The 20,082-nt window shown below is 43.6% G+C and overlaps 2 protein-coding genes across 2 annotated transcripts in view; both read left to right on the forward strand.

Moving 5' to 3' along the window:
* The first annotated feature begins 769 nt into the window (after positions 1–769).
* Positions 770–20,082, forward strand: part of Rab39a (RAB39A, member RAS oncogene family) — a 31,220-nt gene continuing 11,907 nt past the window's right edge. The window contains exon 1 of the mRNA XM_008829710.2: positions 770–1,115. Within this exon, the coding sequence (XP_008827932.1) occupies positions 889–1,115 (227 nt within the window). The 5' untranslated portion in view covers positions 770–888. The remainder of the gene's footprint in view (positions 1,116–20,082) is intronic.
* LOC103731330 (putative deoxyribonuclease TATDN1) lies at positions 17,012–18,344 on the forward strand. The gene is given in 3 exon segments (XM_008829709.2): positions 17,012–17,339; positions 17,342–17,743; positions 18,152–18,344. Coding segments are annotated over 3 exon segments (906 nt in total). The 3' UTR covers positions 18,328–18,344.

Here is a 20,082-nt window from a genome sequence, read left to right on the forward strand (position 1 = left end):
GCCTGCAACTCGCTAGAGACCAGGCTGGCCTCGATCTCTCAGAGATCCACATGCCTCTGCCTCCCGAGTGCTGGGATTAAAGATGTGCGCAACCACGCCGGGCGAAATTATATGAACTTTTAACATTTCACTTCTTTCCCAGGGCATGGGGTTAGACCTTGACATTTTTCCTACTCTTCCGTAATCCTGAAAGCGCTGAGGAAAAAAGCCCTCGAACAGCAACAGGCAGTCCTTATCAGAGCAGTCAGAGCCAGTTCTGCAAAGGTCTATCCAACAGACTTCAGAAAACCCGGATGCAGCGAAGCCACAGCCCCGAAGCAGATTACCGCCCTTGCAGACTTCCGAAATCTGAGCCCTTCTTTGGCCAGCCACTCTGACTGGGGAGAAAATGACTCCCACTTTTCTTTAGCTGACCAGTGATGCATTTTCATTGGTTGCCATTGCTGTCACGTCCTTTCGCCACACCCACTTTCTGATTGGTTCCCAGGGAGGTCTGCACTAGAGTTGCAGTTGTCTGGGGCCCACCTGTTTCCCTAACCCCAGCGCTGTGGCGCACGCCCCGCCCCCCAGTCCGAGGCCCCACCCCCAGAGGGCCGTTTCCGCCCCAGGCAGGCCGGGTCCTCGCCCCCAACTTGTAGCCCCGCCCAGGCGGGTCGTTCTCGCCCCCAGTGCGTGGCCCCGCCCCGAAGGCTGAGCCGAGCCCCGCCCTCAACTCTTGGCCCCGCCCCCAGCCCGCGGCCCCTCCCCTCCCTCCCCAGAGGGCGGGGACCAGGCGGCGGCCGTAGCCGCAGGACGACGCTGGAAGCGGGCGTGCCGCGGAGGTGCTGAAGGGACAGTTCCCGCCGCCGAACTTGCGGCGGGCTGGGCGGGTGCGGCAGCCCCGGAGCGATGGAGACCATCTGGATCTACCAGTTCCGCCTCATCGTGATCGGGGACTCCACAGTGGGCAAGTCGTGCCTCCTGCACCGCTTCACCCAGGGCCGCTTCCCTGGGCTGCGCTCCCCCGCCTGCGACCCCACGGTCGGCGTGGACTTCTTCTCCCGCCTGCTGGAGATCGAGCCGGGCAAGAGGATCAAGCTGCAGCTGTGGGACACGGCGGGACAGGAGCGCTTCAGGTAGGGTGACTGCGCGGGGCCGGACGCGAGCCGGTGCGCCCTCCCCCGGTCGGGGAGGCTCCGGCCCTGGGCTCTCTAAAGTGCCAGCGCCTGGTTCTTGCTTCCCCTTCGCCCCTCCTCTTCCAGGGACGACTTCCTCCTCCGCAATTTCTTATTTCTTTGGCGCCCATTTCCTGCGCCCCCTTCTGTGTCTCCTTTCCCGCCTGAACCAGGGCTGCCCTCCCCGCCCCTTTTCCCCAACTCTTTCTGCCCCTCTTGGTACTTGGATCCCTTTTGCTCCAACGCTGCCATCTCGCCAACTCGCTGGTTGAGCACACCGGACTCAACCCCCTTCCTCCTAGCGCCCCTGCCAGCCCTGACCCAGGGCTCCACCTCTGTGGGGCCCCCGAGAAGTGCGAAGTAAGGTTCCCCGGTTTGTGATTGGTCTTTCGTTCTCAGCCGGCAGAGCTCCAGCCCCGGTTACTGCATGAGCTCACCCCGCACGGTTCACGGGAGATGGATGTGGCAATGGTTTGAACATCTCTCTGCACCGAGTGTGGTCATCAGAAAATACTCGGCCATGACCCTTGGGAATAGGTCTTGGAGAGCAACTACATGCAACATTGAGGTCACTGACATAGCTGAGCATGTGTGTGTGTGTGCGTGCGTGCGTGTTTAAAGGGTGGAGCTGCCTTTAAAAGTTTGTCATCTTAGATGGGAAAAGATACTGAGATTTACCTGGACTTTTTCTTTATTTCACTATGATCAGTATTTACTATTTCAGTGTGACAACAGAACAGAAAATACGTTTCTAAACAGAGAAAGAGGGACTCAAGTAAATAGTTTCATTATAAATGTTCAGTGGGATCCTAAAAGATTTCACACAGATGACTGATGTAAATGACGCCGCGAATTTCCTGGATATTTGAGACTGAACCCGATTTAAAGCACATTTCAGTTTCTATGTTGAGCTATATTTTAGAGGAAGGTAAGAACTGTTTTGTTTCTTTAAGATCACATGATCAACTGGAACTCATTTAAGCAAGCATTTTGCATCCCTCAGCAATAACTCGGCTTGTGAAACACAGAACTCTATTAGGGACTTCCCAAAAATGGCTTCACCTCACCCCCAGCCAGCATCTATTCCGAATGAGATCAGCCTACATCTGTGAGAATGTCCAGCATTCAAAGTTTTGGCTTTCATTCCCGGCCCTGACACTGATTCATAGGGATAATAAGGGACCTGCTAGTTTAGCTGCTTGCTTATACATTAGTTTTTCTTAAGTGTAAGGTAGAAAAGCAGTAAGGCCAGCCTTCAGGGAGGCCTGAAGGCTATCCATTTGATTGATTCAATACCATATAGAAATTCCATGTAGAAATTTTCTTTCCCATTTCAATAAGCCTCCTTTAAAAAGTTTTTAAAATTTGTCAAGCCTCATCTGTAAAATGATGGCATCTTTATGATCTCTGGTTCTACCAGTCTGAGACTGGTTACACATTCTTCCCCCTGTGATCTCAGTCAGAGATGAACTTTGAGATATTTCAGGGTCAGAAAGAAAGCATTTAGTAATAACTCTTGCTCTGCCCTTTAAAATGAACAGTGCAACAAATACACACTTTCAATGCCTAAACTTCTATCAACTCAGGGAATTGCCACTACAAGAAACACAGATAGTAAAATCTCTCATTATTTACTTAAAAGTAACCCCTCATCCTATTGACAAGAAAGTAAAGGATAATTAATTTGTTAGACTGTAGAGACCTTTCTGCTAATAGAGGTTTTTTTTTTAATGCCTTCCAGAAGAATATAAATAGTAATTCATTTTATATATATTATTAAAGCCACACAGGAACTCTCCCATGATAATGCAAGGACATTAGAGTGTTTACAGACAGTGAGTCATACTTTGTTATTTCAGTAGCTACCTCCAAAATACTTGCTTTCTAGCATTTAACAGAATGCCTCACCATAAAACTTCATTGAGAACAATTACTGTTATATCATTCTGCATTTTCTAGAAAATACAGATATTTATTTTGAATCAGATCTCTTTGCATGTTTTATCACACTGAAAGGCATTTGAAGATGTATGCCTGTCATTACAATCATACCCTGAGGAATTTGTGGGAAATACTGTATTTGAAGACTGATTAATGATTAGACATAAACCAACAAACGACCGTATTTTAGACAGCTTCTGAGGCAATTTGAAAACATAAGCAAATATGTCACAGAACAATAAAGTAATGAGCTGATAATTATCATAATTAACCTTAGTTGTCAATGTTCAAATTAACATTCTCATAGATAACTATTCACATAACATATAAAGGTGCAAAGTTATCTGGACATGGTAGCACATGCCTGTCATCCCAGCACTCAGAGGCCAAGGCAAGAGGATTGTGAGTTCAAGGCCAGCCAGGGATGCACAACAGGGCTGTCCCAAAAAGGAACAAGTTCAGGTCATATTAATTTGGTTTATACAATACTTAGGATTCCATGAAGAAAATTTCTTTCCTTTTCTAAGGAAGGTTTACCATGTGTCTAGGACTAAGGGATGATGAGTTTGGTACTGTGAGTATAGGGCAGACACTAGCAGTCACCACTTTTTATAGTTTTTTGTTTGCTTTTTGTTTTTTCAGACAAGGTCTCCCTATAGCCCCAGCTGGCCTGGAACTCATTAGGTAGATCAGGCTGTCCTGGATCTCACAGAGATCCACCTGCCTCTGCCTCCAGAGTGCTGGGATTAAAGACATGTGCCACCATGCCCACCGTTAATTCTTTTTTCTGTTTAAAGATTAAAAATATTGTATATGAGTGATTGTCTTAATGTATGTATGTATACCATATGTGTTCCTGGTTCTCTTGGAGGCCAGAGGGGGTGTCAGCTCCCCCTGATTGTTAGCTGCCATGTGGGTGGATGCTGGAAACCAAACCCAGGTCCTCTGCCAGAGAAGCTAGTGCTGTTAACCACTGAGCCATCTCTCCATCCTTACTTTTTGTAATTCTTTTTTTTAATATTTTATTTATTTTTATTTTATGTGTATGAGTATATTGCCTGCATGTATGTGAGTGGACCCATGTCATACAGTACCTCAGAGGTCAGAAGAGGGGGTCAGATCCACTGGAACTGGATGGTTCGTTGCTGCCACATGGGTGCTGGGAATCAAACTCAGGTCTTCTATAAAAGCAGTCAGTGCTCTTAATCGCTGAGCCATCTCTCCAGCTCCTTTTTGTAATACTTAATCATAGGAAGGAGAGTCTAGCAGTAAAGGAAATATAATTTTTTTTATTGTTTTTGTGTTTGTTATTTTGTTCTGTTTTTTGAGACAGTGTCTCACTATGTAGACCAGACTGGCCTGGAACTCAGTGTAGACCAGGCTGGTCTCCATCTCATAGAGATCTGCCGCCTGCATGTATGTGAGTGGACCCATGTCATACAGTACCTCAGAGGTCAGAAGAGGGGGTCAGATCCACTGGAACTGGATGGTTTGTTGCTGCCACATGGGTGCTGGGAATCGAACTCAGGTCTTCTATAAAAGCAATCAGTGCTCTTAATCGCTGAGCCATCTCTCCAGCTCCTTTTTGTAATAATCATAGGAAGGAGAGTCTAGCAGTAAAGGAAATATAATTTTTTTATTGTTTTTGTGTTTGTTATTTTGTTCTGTTTTTTGAGACAGTGTCTCACTATGTAGACCAGACTGGCCTGGAACTCATATTCACCTGCTCTACCTCCTGAGTGCTGGGATTAAAGACATGCACCACCACTCCCAGCCCAGAATAATGTTTAATAGAGTGTTAATAAAGATAAGTATATTGTAAGGGCTAAAAATATGAATAACATTAGTATAAACATACAAATTTTGAGGCTTTTTTCATAAAAAGCATTTAAGTAACATAAAGTGCTGTGGTTATGGTGTGGTTTGTCCTTCATGTGTCCTTCACCAGTTTCGATTATTTCCTTCAGTGTAGCAAGGTTAAGAGGTGGAGGGGCTGAGGCTACAGCGATGGCTCAGTGGTTAAGAGCACGAACTGCTCTTGGCAAAGGACCTGGGTTCAGTTCCCAGCACACACATGGCAGCTAACAACCATCTGTAACTCCAGTCCCAGCAGATCCAACACTCTCTTCTGGCCTCCCTGCATTGCACAACACAGGTGTACTTAGATACATGCAGGCAAAACACTTTTATACACAAAGTAAAAATAAAAAAGTCCATGGGCTGGAGAGATGGCTTAGCGATTAAGAGCACTGGCTACTCTGGTAGAGGACCCATGTGATGGCTAACAACCATGGGTAACTCTAGTTCCAGGGAGCCAACACACTCTTTACACCTCCTTGGGCATTGTACAACATGGGTGCACTTATATACATGCAGGAAATACATGTATACACATAAAATAATAATAAATAAATAAAAAGTAAAAGTAAAAAAGAAACCAACAACAACAAAAAGGAGGTGGTGAGACTTTTAAGAAATGAAACCTAGAGTAAGGTTATTGGTTCCTTGGGTACATCACCTTTTTGAGGGATCAAGTAATTTCTCATGGAGAGCCTCTGAAATGGCTCCGTGGATTAAGGCACTTACCACCAAGCCTGACGACATAAGTTTGATCCCTGGGACCCCCTTGGTGGAAAGAGAGCACCAATTTTCACAAGTTGTCCTCTGATCGCCGCTTGTGCACACTTTGGCCGTCCCTCAAACACTAAATAAATAAATAAATAAATAAATAAATAATGAAATAATTTAAAGAAAAAGATAAGGCAGGGGAAAAATTTAAGTAATTTCTCCTAGAACCTCAATTAATTTCATGCAAGTGAGCTCTTATTAAAGACTAGGCCTGGCCCCGCCCAGCTTTCTGGCTTCCTGTCTTGCTGTGTGATCTCTTCCTCTCAAACATGCTACCACCACGGTGCCAACCACTGTGACATGATGCAGTCAAGGGGGCCCTCAGCAAAGCTAGTGTCATGCTGCTTAGACTTTCAACATCCAAAACTGAGCTAAATAAACCACTTTAATTTATACTGTATCCAGCCTTAGATTTTTTTGTTATAGTAACAGAAAATATCTAATACATAAAGGGGAAAAAAGTAGCAATATTTGACATATATTCATATATATATGAAACATCTAGATTTCAAGACAGATTTGGCCATGTTTTTTTCACACTGTCTGGCCTTTGGGGTATTGCAATTGTAGCCACTAGTTATAGTGCTCAAACAACAGTGCCTTACACCGCTCTCAAGGGTATGCTCTGTAGAATACTCTTCCCTGTGATTGCCTTTACAGGATGATGTACATGATGAGGTGAGTTTAGAAATCTCTGTGTTCCAGCTGTCATGGTGGTGTATGCCTTTGATCCCAGCACTTAGAAAGCAAAGGCAGATGGATCTCTGTGAGTTCCAGGCCAGCTATGACTACATCATAGTGACGCTGTCTCAAAAAAAAATTTATTAAATTTTTAAAAGAAAGCATTGTAAGGAAAGATTAATCGTAGGCATGGCTCATATTTATTTATTTATTTATTTACTTTATTTATTTATTGGTCTTTTTCAGACAGGGTCTCCCTGTAGCCCCAACTGGCCTGGAACTCACTATATAGACCAGGGTGGCCTCGAACTCACAGAGCTCCACCTGCCTCTGCCTCCCAAGTGCTGGGACTAAAGGTGTGTGCACGACCACACCTGGCTTACCTATCATTTTTCTTTGGAATAGTTTTCAGAGTCTGTAGTGTAATCACCGTGGAACCACTCCTTGGAGTAGTTTTCAGTGTGATATTAATAAGTGTCATTTGAGAAAAGCATTTCTTATTTTATTTTTAATTAGTTAACTTATTTTTATTGAGACAGGGTCTCATATAACCCAAGTTTACCTCAAACTGTGTAGCAAGGGTGACCTTGTACTCTTGATCCTCCTGCCTCCACTTCTGCAATGCTGGAATTACAGAGTTGTCCTACCACATCGGGCTGCTGGGGACCAAACCTAGCTTCATGTGTGCTAAGCAAACACTCTACCAACCCACCCAAGCCTGAGAAAAGCATTTCTTGATCCAATACTTTTAGAAATGCTGAGTCATTGCAGGGCTTTTCAGAGCCTTATTTCCTTCCCAGTGCTACTGGTGGGACCATGGGCCTCTAGCATGTTAGGCAAGCCTCCTACCACTGAGCTACAGTCCCCAGCCTATGTCAAAGCTTTCAATACACTAATGCACATTGTGAACCACCCCACCCCCGCACCCTGTAGATAATGGTGTTTTCCAGCCTGGAGTCCTTTTACAGAGAACATTTTGAAGTAGTAATATTCTGCAAGCTGAAATTTTAGAACTGATGCTTTAAAGAAAAAAAATGTAAGCAAATTGCTTAAATTGTAAGAGTATACTTTAAGATCTTTTATGATTTCTACTTGCATATGAGTCGCTGTCATTTGGGCTGGATCTTTTGGGAAGATCATCAGAGCTCCCTTTAAGTGTTTCAGGGAGTGATCTAGTAGCTCTTGAGAGTCCCTTGATCTTTGTCCTCTCATTCAGAACTAAAAGATTAACAGGAGTGGTAGTACACAGTTTGAATCCCAATACTTGGGAGGCAGAGACAGGCAGATATCTGTGATTGAGGAGAGCCTGGTCTACACAGAAAGTTCCAGGCCAGGTGGGGCTACAGGGAGACCCTATCACAAAATTTAAAAAAAACTAAAAGATTGCCAGGCGTGGTGGCACACATCTTTAATCCCAGCACTCAGGAGGCAGAGGCAGGTGGATCTCTGTGAGTTCAAGGCCAGCCGGGTCTACATAGGGAGTTCCAGGACAGCTGGGGCTACAGGGAGACCCTGTCTCAAAAAACAAAAAAAAACTAAAAGATTTATCTTTGACTTTATGCCAGTTTATGTTACACACCATAGAAATCATCAGCAGTTTTTTTTAATTTTTATTTTATTGTTTCTATATATTTATTTATTATTTATTTATTTTGAGACAGGGTCTCCCTGTAGTCCTAGCTGACCTAGAACTCACTGTGTAGACCAGGCTGGCCTTAAACTCACAGAGATTTGCCTGCCTCTGCCTCTCAAGTACTGAGCTATTGCATTTATTTTGTGTGTGTGCACATGTATGTGCATGTGTGTGTATGGGTGTTATTGCCGTGGTGCTCAGGTGGAGGTCAAATGACAACTTGCAGTTGTTTCTCTCCTTCCACCATGTAAGTCCTAGGAATCGTGCTCAGGTCATCAGGCTTGGCAGCAGGTACTTTTACCCACAGAGCCATCTCTCCAGCCTCTTAGTACTTCTTGTTTTAAGCATTAAACCATCCAATATAGAAACTTGAGAGATGGCTCAGCAGTTAAGAGCACTGGTTGGTCTTCCAAAGGACCCAGGTTCAATTCCCAGCACCCACATGGCAGCTAAGAACCATCCAGAACTGTAGTTCCAGGAGATCTGAACTCCTCAGGCATTGCATGACACAGGTGCACTTACATGCATGTAGGCAATACACTCATATACATAAAAATATAAATAATAAATGAACATATTATTTGAAAAATAAATAAAACTTTTAACCGGGCATGGTGACCTACCCTTTAGCCTCGGGAGCATTCGGGAGGCAGAGGCAGGTGGATCTCTGAGTTCAAGGCCAGCCTGGTCTACATAGCAAGTTCCAGGCCAGACAGGGAGACCCTGTCTCAAAAAGACCAAAAATAAATAAATAAATAAAATAAAATTTTAAATTTTCTTTAAAAACTTTTCAATATAAAGTGCTAAGAAACCTGGATGGAAGGTGAAGGAGTGGATGGTGGATGGGCGTCATTAGTTTGAGATTTCTTAGATGTAAACGGGCTACCGAGAGGCTGTGGGATTAGGAAAACAAAGATAATGAAGCAAACGAGGTAAAATCTAAGATGGAGTCTATGGAACAAATGGATAGACACTGAGAATGGGATCAGAAGGGGAAAAGAGGACGGAGGTGCAGCTCAGAGGTAAGGCATATACACAAGGCCCTGGGTTCCATCCCAGCACCACCCCCCAAATGAGGGGAAGGTATAACTAATTGTGTAGCAAAGAGCTATTGAAGATGAGGAAGATTAGTAAGCAATGAATTAAAAACAAAGAGGAAAAGGCATCTGAAAAAACTACAGAGATAATAATACAATACTCTGGCCAAGCAATTGCAGTCATAGCCTGGGTATGTAGCCAAGGATGGCCTGCACTCCTGATTCTCCCGCCTCCACCTCTCGAATGCTGTTTTCCAGATAACATATTTAATGTCCAGAGAGAGTCTTCGACTTGCTCCAGATCTTTTAAGAAATATTTTTTTTTACGTGTGTGAATGTTTTACCTGCATGTATGTAAGTGCACTACATATGTGTAGTGCCCACGGAGGCCAGAATATGGTGTCAGATACCCTGTAATTGGAGTTGCTGATAGCTATTAGACACCAAAAGTGTCCTAGAAACTGAATCCTGGCCCTCTGCAAGAGCAGTAAGGGCTCTTAACTGCTGACTCATCTCTCTAGCCCATTGCCCAAGATCTTCTAGTTCATAGGTGGTTTTCACAAGAACCCAGTTTCCTTCCATTATGTTTAGTGCTCCTTCTGCTGTGCACTTGTTATGGTTATGGTTAAGACGTTTTAATGGTATGTACCCTTTCTGTCTTAAAAGTATTTCTGTTTCCAAATAACATAACTCCCATCCCAATGGACCCAAATTAATATTTATCCAAACCATTATTTTACTGCTAGATTCAGGAAACAAAGAGAGAAATAAGTTTACAAAATAGACTCAGTACTGAAAACTGACAATACACTCCTGTGGCATCAGTGACTGACAGCCTACCCCTCTGTGTCACAGTTGGTGTGGCACTGCTATACTTTGTCATAGTAGTGAGCCCTGATGTTGAAGCTGGAGTCAGTCCTCTCCTTCACCACTTGGGTTGCAGGTATCAAGCTCCAGTTTTGGCCTTGATGGCAAGCACTTTTTCCACTCAGCCATCTTGCTGGCCCTCCTGATTCAGAAGTGGAGACATTTACAGGAAATGTTTGTCCTGCTTATGTAAGGACAGGTCTTGGAGAGCAAATGCTGGGTATGGTCTGTAAAGTTTCATAAGTACTATGAAACACCTTTCCAGTCCTTGAGTGCTCTTTACCCCTCTACCCCACTTCAAAGAATGAATAGTGATTTACTTGTTGAAATCCCCATCTGTTCAGTTGATTTGAAAAATAAAAAACTGAATAATTTTAAAGGTAGATTGAAGTGAGGAAAAAAAATGACAGCTGTAAATTCCAGGATGTGGAATATGAAATCACATGAAACAAAGCAAGACAGGAAAAAGCCATGAGGAAGTCAACTGTAGACACAGAAGTGATGGGAGAAATCTAAACCAAGAAAACTTACTCTTTTGTTATATTAGATAGTATTTATATCTGATAATTCCCCTTTATTATATGAAAAATAGTCATCTTGAGAAGCTGGACATTACTATCCTGCAAAAGATACCAGAAAGCACTGGAAAGGGCCTGGGAAGATGCTCCATGGATAAAATGCTTGCTAGGCAAGCATGGGGACCTATGTTTGGCTCCTCAGAACTTATAAAAAGCTAGTTACCTCAGCGCTTACCTGTAACCCCAGGGCAGAGACAGGAGGATCCTGGGGGCTCACTGGCCTAGCCAGCCTAGCGAAAATAGGGAGCTTCAGGTTCAGTGAGACCTGGTCTCAAAATACAAAGTAGAGAGCAATAGAGGAAGGCACTGAATGTTGACTTCTAGCCTCTACACACATGTATAACAGAGAGAGAGAGAGAGAGAGAGAGAGAGAGAGAGAGAGAGAGAGAGATGTATAGAGAGGGCGGGAGAGGTGTCTCAGGAGATAAGAGGGTGTGCTATTCTTACAGAGCAAAGAGGGCTGGACAGGTGGCTCAGGAGCTAAGAGGGCTTGCTATTCTTCCAGAGCACCCAGGTTCGATTCCCAGCACCCACATGGTGGCTCTGTTGCACTCTTCTGGCCTTCACAGGTACTACACACATACCAATATATATACAGGCAATCAAAAGACATAGACAAATAAAAATTTTAAAAGCGTTAAAACAAAAACAGCTAGAGGCGGGGCATGGTGGAGCACGCCTTTAATCCCAGCTCTTGGGAGGCAGAGGCAGGAGGATCTCTGAAGTTCGAAGTCAGCCTGGTCTACATAGCAAGTTCCAGGCCAGCTGGGGCTGTAGGGAGACCCTGTCTCAAAAAGACCAAAAAAATAGAAGGAAAGAGGTACTAAAATGTCGGTAAGTCTTTTGTATTTTCTGATGCTATACAAAACAGAAAATGCACTCTTTCATTAGCACTTTGAAGACAATTAGCAAGGCTAAAAACAATTTTCATTAGTTTCCAAGTAAACGTTCATTTTTTTTTTTTTTTTTTTGGTCTTTTTTAGACAGGTCTCCGTGTAGCCCCAGCAGGCCTGGAACTCACTGTGTAGACCAGGCTTGTCTTGAACTCATAGAGATCTGCCTGCCTCTGCCTCCTGAGTGCTGGGATTAAAGGCGTGTAACAGCACACCCGGCTCACCTAGGTGGCAGGTGCTTGAAGTCCTGCCTAAGGACCAACATCACAAGGTGAGAAAGGCCAGTGTGATGGTTTGAATGAGACTGTTCCCCATAGGCTCCAAGTATTTGGACATTTTGTCCCCAGTTGGTGGTGCTGTTTTGGGAGGTCTTAGAAGGTGTGGCTATCCTGGAGGAAGCTCTTCACTGGGGGCAGGCTTAGAGAGTTCTTAAGCCTTGCTGGATCTCCAATTGCTCTCTTGTTTCCTGTGCTTGTTGAAGATGTAGAACTTAGCTTCTTCTCCTCCTCCAGCCACCTCTGCCACCATGCCTCCCTGCCAAGACAGACTGTAATTCCCCTGGAATTGTAAGCTCAAGTAAATTCTTCCTTTCATAAAGTTGCTTTGGTCAGTGTTTCTATCACAGCAACAGAAAAGTAACTAATACAGCCAGTGAGTGGAGCTACAGTACAATGTATGCCTTTCCCACAAGGCCACCAGAATGTACAGGCCTGGCGGAGAAGAGGTGCTCCTAAGGCTAATTGGTTTCTAGGCTACTAGCTGCCAGCGACATTGAGCCTCAATGCACTGCTGTCTTTTAATGCCTATTTCACAGTTGGCAAAGCCACAAGAAAGGCATTTCCAGGTGGAGCATCTGATTCATTTAGTCCAAGTCAGCAAGTGCTCGATATTTTTAAGAGTCCTATGCGCATCCAGTGAGGCTCACGATAGGGTATAAGAGCTACATAATCTTGCCATTTATATTTAAATATTTATATATGTCACGACTATAAATAATCTTGAGCACTCCGGGGCCTATGGAATTTTGTCCTCCATATAGCAAGTGCATCTTCTTTCCAGTGCCTGCCAGGAACCGAGATAGCTGTCTGAGATATCATTTTCATTTTGTAGAACCTCAGTGTTCTTTGTGCCAAAAAGATTCCAAATTCCCCATAGCAATTCACTCACAGTTCATTGCCTTAATCATATATTAAGCAATTCTTTGTAAAGCAAGGAGACTCTTGAGTTGCTATAACCACTTGTCAACATATTATCTTGGGAGAGGGTGGGAGTCAAACAGCTACAACTTTTTATGTAAACTATGTCATACACACCTGTAATCCCAGTACTCAGGAGGCTAAGACAAGAGGATCACTAGGAATTTGAGGTCAGACTGGGCTACACAGTGAGATCTGAGATGGGGGTGGTTGAAGAGTGGGAAGGAGAGGGAGAGGACTCAGAGAAGCACAGATGAGCCCATGATGATGACGTGTTTAAGTTGTCAGACTTACAGAAGCAGAAAGTAAAGTGATGATTGTGAAGACAGGGAAGGAGGTCATGGAGAGCTGCTGTCCAGTGGACGGAGTGCTAGAGATGAAAATTTCTAGAGGTCTGGATTTAGATGTCTAGAGATCTTGAGAACCTCTGAGCAACATTGTCCTTAAAATTAACCATACTCTACTATACACTTAAAACTTAAAGGGGCATAGCCAAGCCTGGTAGCAAATGCCTTTAGTCCCAGGACTCAGGAGGCAGAGGTAGGCAGATGTCTGTGAGATTGAGGCCAGCCTGATCTACATAGACCAGACCAGCTGGGGCTACAGGAAGGCCCTGCCTCAAAAAATAAAAATAAAAATAAAAAAAGAAAGAAAAACTAAAGAGGCATTATGATTTGAGCCCGAGAAGTCTCCCAAAGCTTGTATGTTGGAGATTTTGTATCTAGCTGGTGAGTTTGGGGGAGTGATTAGATCCTGATAGCACTGATCTAATTGAGAGATTAACTCCCTGATGGACACAATATAACAGCAATTCTGGGAGTTGAAGCCTAGCTAGAAGTGTATCACTGGAAGATACACCTCATCACTGGCCCTCTCCATCCCCGCTGCCTTGAGGTAAACTCTACCACAATCTGTCTGCCGTGGTGCACTTCCTTACCACAGGCCTGAACAATGGGACAAGGGACTGTGAACTGAACCCTCTGACACCATGAGCCAAAAGAAATTTTTCTCCTCTTCCTTTTCTCAGTGTTTGTCTCAGTGACAAATAGTCTAACAGCACAAGAGGAGGACCTCAGGTTAATTTTTTTCACTATAATTTGTTATTAAATTTATTTTGTTAATATATAAAGACAAAAATTGTACATAGTTATAAGGGTATCATGTGATTTTTTTTTTTTGAGGCAGGGTCTCCCTGTAGCTCCAGCTGTCCTGGAACTCACTATGTAGGCCAGGCTGGCCTTGAACTCAGAGATCCGCTTGCCTCTGTCTCCTGAGTGCTGGGATTAAAGGCGTGCGCCACCACACAGGGCTCATGTGATATATTTTTAATGTATTTTATGTATTTTTATTTTATGTGTATGAGTATTTTGCCTGCATCTAAGTACATCACATGCATACAGTGCCTGCAGAGGCCAGAAGGGGAGTTGGGTTCCCTGAAACTGGAGTTAAGGATGGTTGTTAGCAGCCATCCTTAGCTGTCCTGGAACTCACTATGTAGACAGGCTGGCTTCGAACTCACAGAGATCTGCCTGCCTCTGCCTCCCAAGTGCTGGGATTAAAGGTGTGAGCCACCACACCCGGCGTGGTCATTTTTTTAAAGGATGAACCTTAGCCTTATTAAACGATGTTTAATGTTATAAAATATTAATGGCCTTGATATCTACCATTTTTCTGCCTGTTGATGTCCATGCCAGCTCTATCTGTCAGGTCCTCGTCTACCACAATAAAACATCTTGAGGACTCTCATACAAACTGAGAGTTGCTAGGATCTTGTTTGAGTCCAACTTGATAGTTTTGGTTTCCAAGAACCAAAAGATCCCATGAGCCCTGAGCAGCAAGACTCCCAGGAACTCTGTGGTCCCATGACACGTTACCCCTTTCCTGCCTGCTCACCTACTACTGTAAGAAGCTTCAAGCAGCCAGTTGGCACCTCAGCCAGTTCAGTAGAAACATTGCAGTGTTTGCTACTAAAAAGCATTTCTCCTTTGAATACAAAAACCTCTTTATCAGCAAAGTTTAAAGGGATCAAAAGCAACAAAAAAATGTAGTGATTCATAAACCAAGCATGGTGACTCATACCTGTAATCCCAGTACTGGGGAGGCTGAGCAGGATTGCTGAGCATTCAAGGCCCAGTGGGCTAGTGTGAGTCACTATCTCAAAAAATAAAAATAAATTGAAAAAAATATTTAGTGATTCATTAAATGGGGTTGGCAAGGGCACCATCACCCCACTTTCATCCTGGATCCTACACAACAGCGTTGGTTCATGGAGAAAACACCATTTAGTTTGCTCTCATTGCTTTAGAACACAAGCATCCTGAAGGATCATGTCAAATCTCACAAGGTGCCATCTGAACATGGCATAGCTCCCACTCCTGCTCCACTCATCCCCTCCCTCTTCCCAAGTAGCCCCCCACACCCCCACATGTTCATGTGTTCTCTCTCTCTGGAGATAGAGGGGGTGGGGGAGAGAGAGAGAGAGAGAGAGAGAGAGAGAGAGAGAGAGAGAGAGAGAGAGAGAGAGAATGAGTTTTACCAGGGTTGTCCACAGGAGCTTGGGAGCTTGGATGAGGGTGAGTTCACTGGAGCTCCAGCACACTATCAATAGCTACACCCCTGAAGAAAATGCCTCTTTGCCATCTACCACATATAAATCCTCAGAGAGGGGCAGGACCCTCTAAACCCCTCACCTTTCCATGACAGAGTGTTGACAGACCCAATCTTGTGCCCTTATTTTTTGAGACAGGGTATCTCCTTGAGACCTGGGGCTTGCTGATTAGGCTAGGCTGGCTGGCTGGCTAGCAAGCCCCAGGGATTTACCTGTCTCTGCCTATTCAGCATTGAGATTACAAGCATACATATTCATGTCCCACTTTTTATATGGTGCTAGGGGTACATGACAAGCACCTTGCTTACTGGTCCATCTTCCCAGCTGCTGATGCTAACTTACTGTTTTTTCATTTGTAATGTTATGTGATTTTTTTTCCTGGTAAGACACAAACATCTATTCACCCCAGATAAGGTGCCACTGACAGAGAAAAAGTTCCAGTCAAACATAACTTAGTGAACCAATGAGCTTATTAAGATTGGAGCATGGGTAACAAACAGGTAGCTGCATCACTAAAAAGCCCACCCTGACATGGGGGACAACTTGCAAAAGCTGCACCCCTGAAGCTCCGTGCTCAACTTGCAAGCAGCACCACTGGAAAGTCTCTTCTCCTGAGCAGTTCTCTGCTGCTTATTATACCCTTGAGGACCCTTGTGAATCTTGTAACTTTCAGCGTCTTTATGAGCCTTGCAAGTTTCCTTAGCTTCTTGTCTTATGAGCTCCCCCTCCCCCCAGGAGGGACTGTTTCTGAGGAAAGAGCCAGACAACAGTAAGGTAGACTGGAATTTTTTTTCCTTCTTTAATTATGGGGTAATCCAGGTAAAATTATGGGTTTATTAGAGGGTAATGCAAGTGTTGGCATACTGAGTATAGGAGTGTTATTCCAGGTACACTCAAATTTCACCCAGGCTCATATATATAACTTTTTTCATTTGTAAATGTTATGATTTATATATATACATATAGATATATTTTACATATAAACATATAGATATGTATAGGTATATTTATATATATATGTAAATATATATATACTTATACACACACATACACACACATATATGACTTCTCTTCTGCTTGGTGACAAAGCTTCAGCCCGGTGAATCAAAGACCACCCAGCTCACAGTGAGCATTCAGATTGCACAATCATTTGGTGTTCTATAGATGGGCATTTAGTCTCTTTCAAAGTCAGGTTATGAGCCAAGAACTATTTTTCAAAAGTATAATAGTCTTTGACAAAGAGCATGACTTCATTCCAAATTGTCCACTGGATTCTTCTTTGGGCTTTATAGAACCTCTCAGTCTGCTGTGGGCACTTGAGACCAGTACCATTAGATTTGATGGGCCAAGTGGCAGAGTTGCTTGCATTATAACAGACCAACCAAAAGTACTTTTCTTTCAGTCCTATTAAGGCTGGTACCTTTTGAGTCTCAAACTTAATGGGTCATAGAAGTACATTATACTATATAAGCTTCCTCTGAAATTCAAAAAGATCAACCAAGCATCCATGAAGCATATCCATCTTTCTTCTTGGTAGGGTGCATAAGATAGACAACTGTGGACCAGTGACATAGCATAGCAGATAAAAGCACTTGCTGCACAAGCCTGGCCACCTGAATTTAATCCCCAGAACCCATGCAAAGGTAGAAGGAGAGAACTGACTCCACAAAGTTGTGCTGTAGTCTCCACATGCACACTATGGTGTGTGCATCCATCCACATACATACATCATACACATACAATAATCATAGTGAGGCCACTTCCACTTCGTCAAGGAAGAGCCTGCCTAGCTGTCATGAGGCACTTCAAGTTTGTAGCTATTGGTATCAACCTGACAGATCCTATGTTCAGAGGAATTTATAAGGGGATACAGAAGCATCAAGATGACTTACAGGATGTAATAAAGAGAGCTATCCAGATTGGTGTTAAAAAGTTTATGATTACAGGTGGAAGTCTACAAGACAGTAAAGATGTGCTGAAGTTGGCACAAACAAATGATATGTTTTTCAGTACAGCTGGGTGTCATCCCACAAGGTGTGATGAATTTGAAAAGAATGACCCTGACCATTACTTAATGGAGTTGCTAAATCTTGCTGAGAACAAGGGGAAGGTTGTAGCGACAGGGAGTGTGGACTTGATTTTGACCGACTTCAGTTTTGTCCCAAAGATACTCAGTTCAAATATTTTGAAAAGCAATTTGAACTGTCAGAACAAACAAAATTAGCAATGTTTCTTCACTGTCGAAACTCACACGATGAATTTTGGGACATAATGAAAAGAAACAGAGGTCGGTGTGTGGGTGGAGTGGTGCGTTCATTTGATGGAACCAAGGAAGCAGCGGCTGCTCTGATGGACTTGGACCTTTATATCGGATTTAATGGCTGTTCGCTGAAAACTGAAGCTAATTTGGAAGTTCTGAAGTCAATACCTAGTGAAAAATTAATGGAGACAGATGCTTCTTGGTGTGGAGTTGAAAGTACACATGAGGGATCAAAATACATGAAACCTTCATTTCCCTTGGCCGGGCGTGGTGGTGCACACCTTTAATCCCAGCACACGGGAGGCAGAGGCAGGTGGATCCTCTGTGAGTTCGAGGCCAACCTGGCCTACAGAGTGAATTCCAGACAGCTGGAGCTACAGGGAGACCCTGTCTCAAAAAGACAAAAAGACAAAAACAAAAAATAAAAAACTTAATTTCCCAGCAAAGATAGAAATGAGCCAGGTGTGGTGGCACACACCTTTAATCCCAGCTCTCGGGAGGCAGAGGCTGGCGTATCTCTGTGAGTTCGAGGCCAGCCTGGTCTACAGAGAGAGTTCCAGGCCAGCTGGGACTACAGGAAGACCCTGTCTCAAAAACACCAAAAAGGGAGGCAGAGGCTGGCGTATCTCTGTGAGTTCGAGGCCAGCCTGGTCTACAGAGAGAGTTCCAGGCCAGCTGGGACTACAGGAAGACCCTGTCTCAAAAACCCCAAAAAAAAAAAAGATAGAAATGAACCCTGCCATATAATTCAAATACTGGAGATAATGTCAGCAATAAGAGAAGAAGAACCACTGGAATTGGCCAACATGCTATATAACAACACCATCAAAATATTTTTTCCTGATATTTAATTTTCCTGTGTTTTCCATTTTTATTACCATGTATGTGAAATTTCATGGTAACACTAAGTTTCATAATGGAAAACTAAGTTTCATTTCTAGAAGTTGTCTCAAGAGTTTGTGCTGTTCATTACCCCCGCACTTTTACCCTAAAGCACATTAGTGCTGTCTGTGCTACTTAATGCCTTAGTTTAACAATGAAAACCTCTTTTTATTGTGTAATCTCATCAAAAGTCTCAAAGGACAATTGTATTACACTCCTGCAAACACAGAATGGCTGTTTTGACCTAAAAATTAAACAGCACATTCTGGTTTATATCAAAGTTTAGTTGATAACAAGCTTATTTCTCAATTCTCAGTCTGAGTCATGACTTTTGAACCCAGTTCAACTACATTGCAGCTCAAGTGTCAAAATAATTTCTCGGTTGCTTCTAACAGATTAATTTTTCCTTAGTTTTAAAATATTCTATCACCTTTCTACTCCAAATTATTTTATTTCCTTGGCTTTAATTTTATAAATTTCCTGTATTTTGCATTTTCATTCTCCCACTCATTTTAAAGAAAAACTAGGGACCAGCATTAGGTACATTATAATTTCATTGAGGAATATTTGGCACCATTGACACACCGTATGACCGTTATTATATCCATTAAAAAGCTATTTGTTCAAATTTTGTCATAAAAACGTGAAAACACTTTATTCTATGTACAATAATGTACACAAATTTAAATAGGTCACCAAAGAGATCAGAAGTAATTAAAGAGGTATATTTACAGTAGCACATCACAGTAAATGGAAAATCATTCACAGATTCAACATTGATACTGTTTTTGTGCTTGGTTGCACACTGACGTGATGCATATTACTCCATTTTGGATGAACTGAATTTTAAACAAATACCTCAGTGATTAGTAAATGCTACTTTAATCAGAAAAAAAAATCATAGTGATGAAGATGATACTTAATTTTAAAAGATACTTCAACTAGCTGAGTGTGGTGGCACATGCTTTTAATCCCAGCACTTGGGAGGCAGAGGCAGGCAGATCTCCGTGAGTTCAAGACTAGCCTGGTCTACATCATGAGTTCCAGGCCAGCTTGGGGCTAGATGGAGACCCAGTCTTGAAAAGACAAAAAAAAGCTCTGACCCACAGGCCTCTCTCTCCAGGGTAAGTAGATTGCGCCCTCCACGCCTTGACTCCCCCAGCCTCATTCACCCTCCCATCTCCCCCACTGGTCTCTTCTCCTAGCCTGGGTCCTGTCCCATTCCTTGTCCCATTCCCCAGACACCTGGGGAACCACCACTGCTTCCTGATCCTTTGCATCCAGACCAACTCAGTTCCTTCTTGGGTCCCCAGGAGCACTCTGGGCCTGGCCCCACCCTCACCTCCCTCTATTTCCCTGAGTCTGCACAACATGCCAGCCTCTTTCCTGGATGCCCGGGCTGACATTTCCTTTTCCTGATCCTTTGCATCCAGACCAACCCAGCTCCTCAATGCAGTCACCAGGAGCCCTTGGGGCCGCTTCCTGCCCCATCTTCTTTTGCATCTCTGGGTGGCACAGCCACCAGCTGCCCTAGACCAGCACCTTTCCTGGGCCCAGCTCTCAGGCCAGTCCAACATCCCAAATTCCTGAGGCCAAAATCTTTCCTGGAGGGATCCAGACCTTAGGAGAAATCCTGAAAACATCTGACCGTCACCTGAATTGGGCCTCTGTGGGAACTCCTGAAGACAAAAGCAATCTGGCCACTCCAATATAAAATCAAAAGA

Source organism: Nannospalax galili, unplaced genomic scaffold (assembly GCF_000622305.1).
Source record: "Nannospalax galili isolate Female #2095 unplaced genomic scaffold, S.galili_v1.0 scaffold854, whole genome shotgun sequence".
Taxonomy (NCBI): Eukaryota; Metazoa; Chordata; class Mammalia; order Rodentia; family Spalacidae; genus Nannospalax; species Nannospalax galili.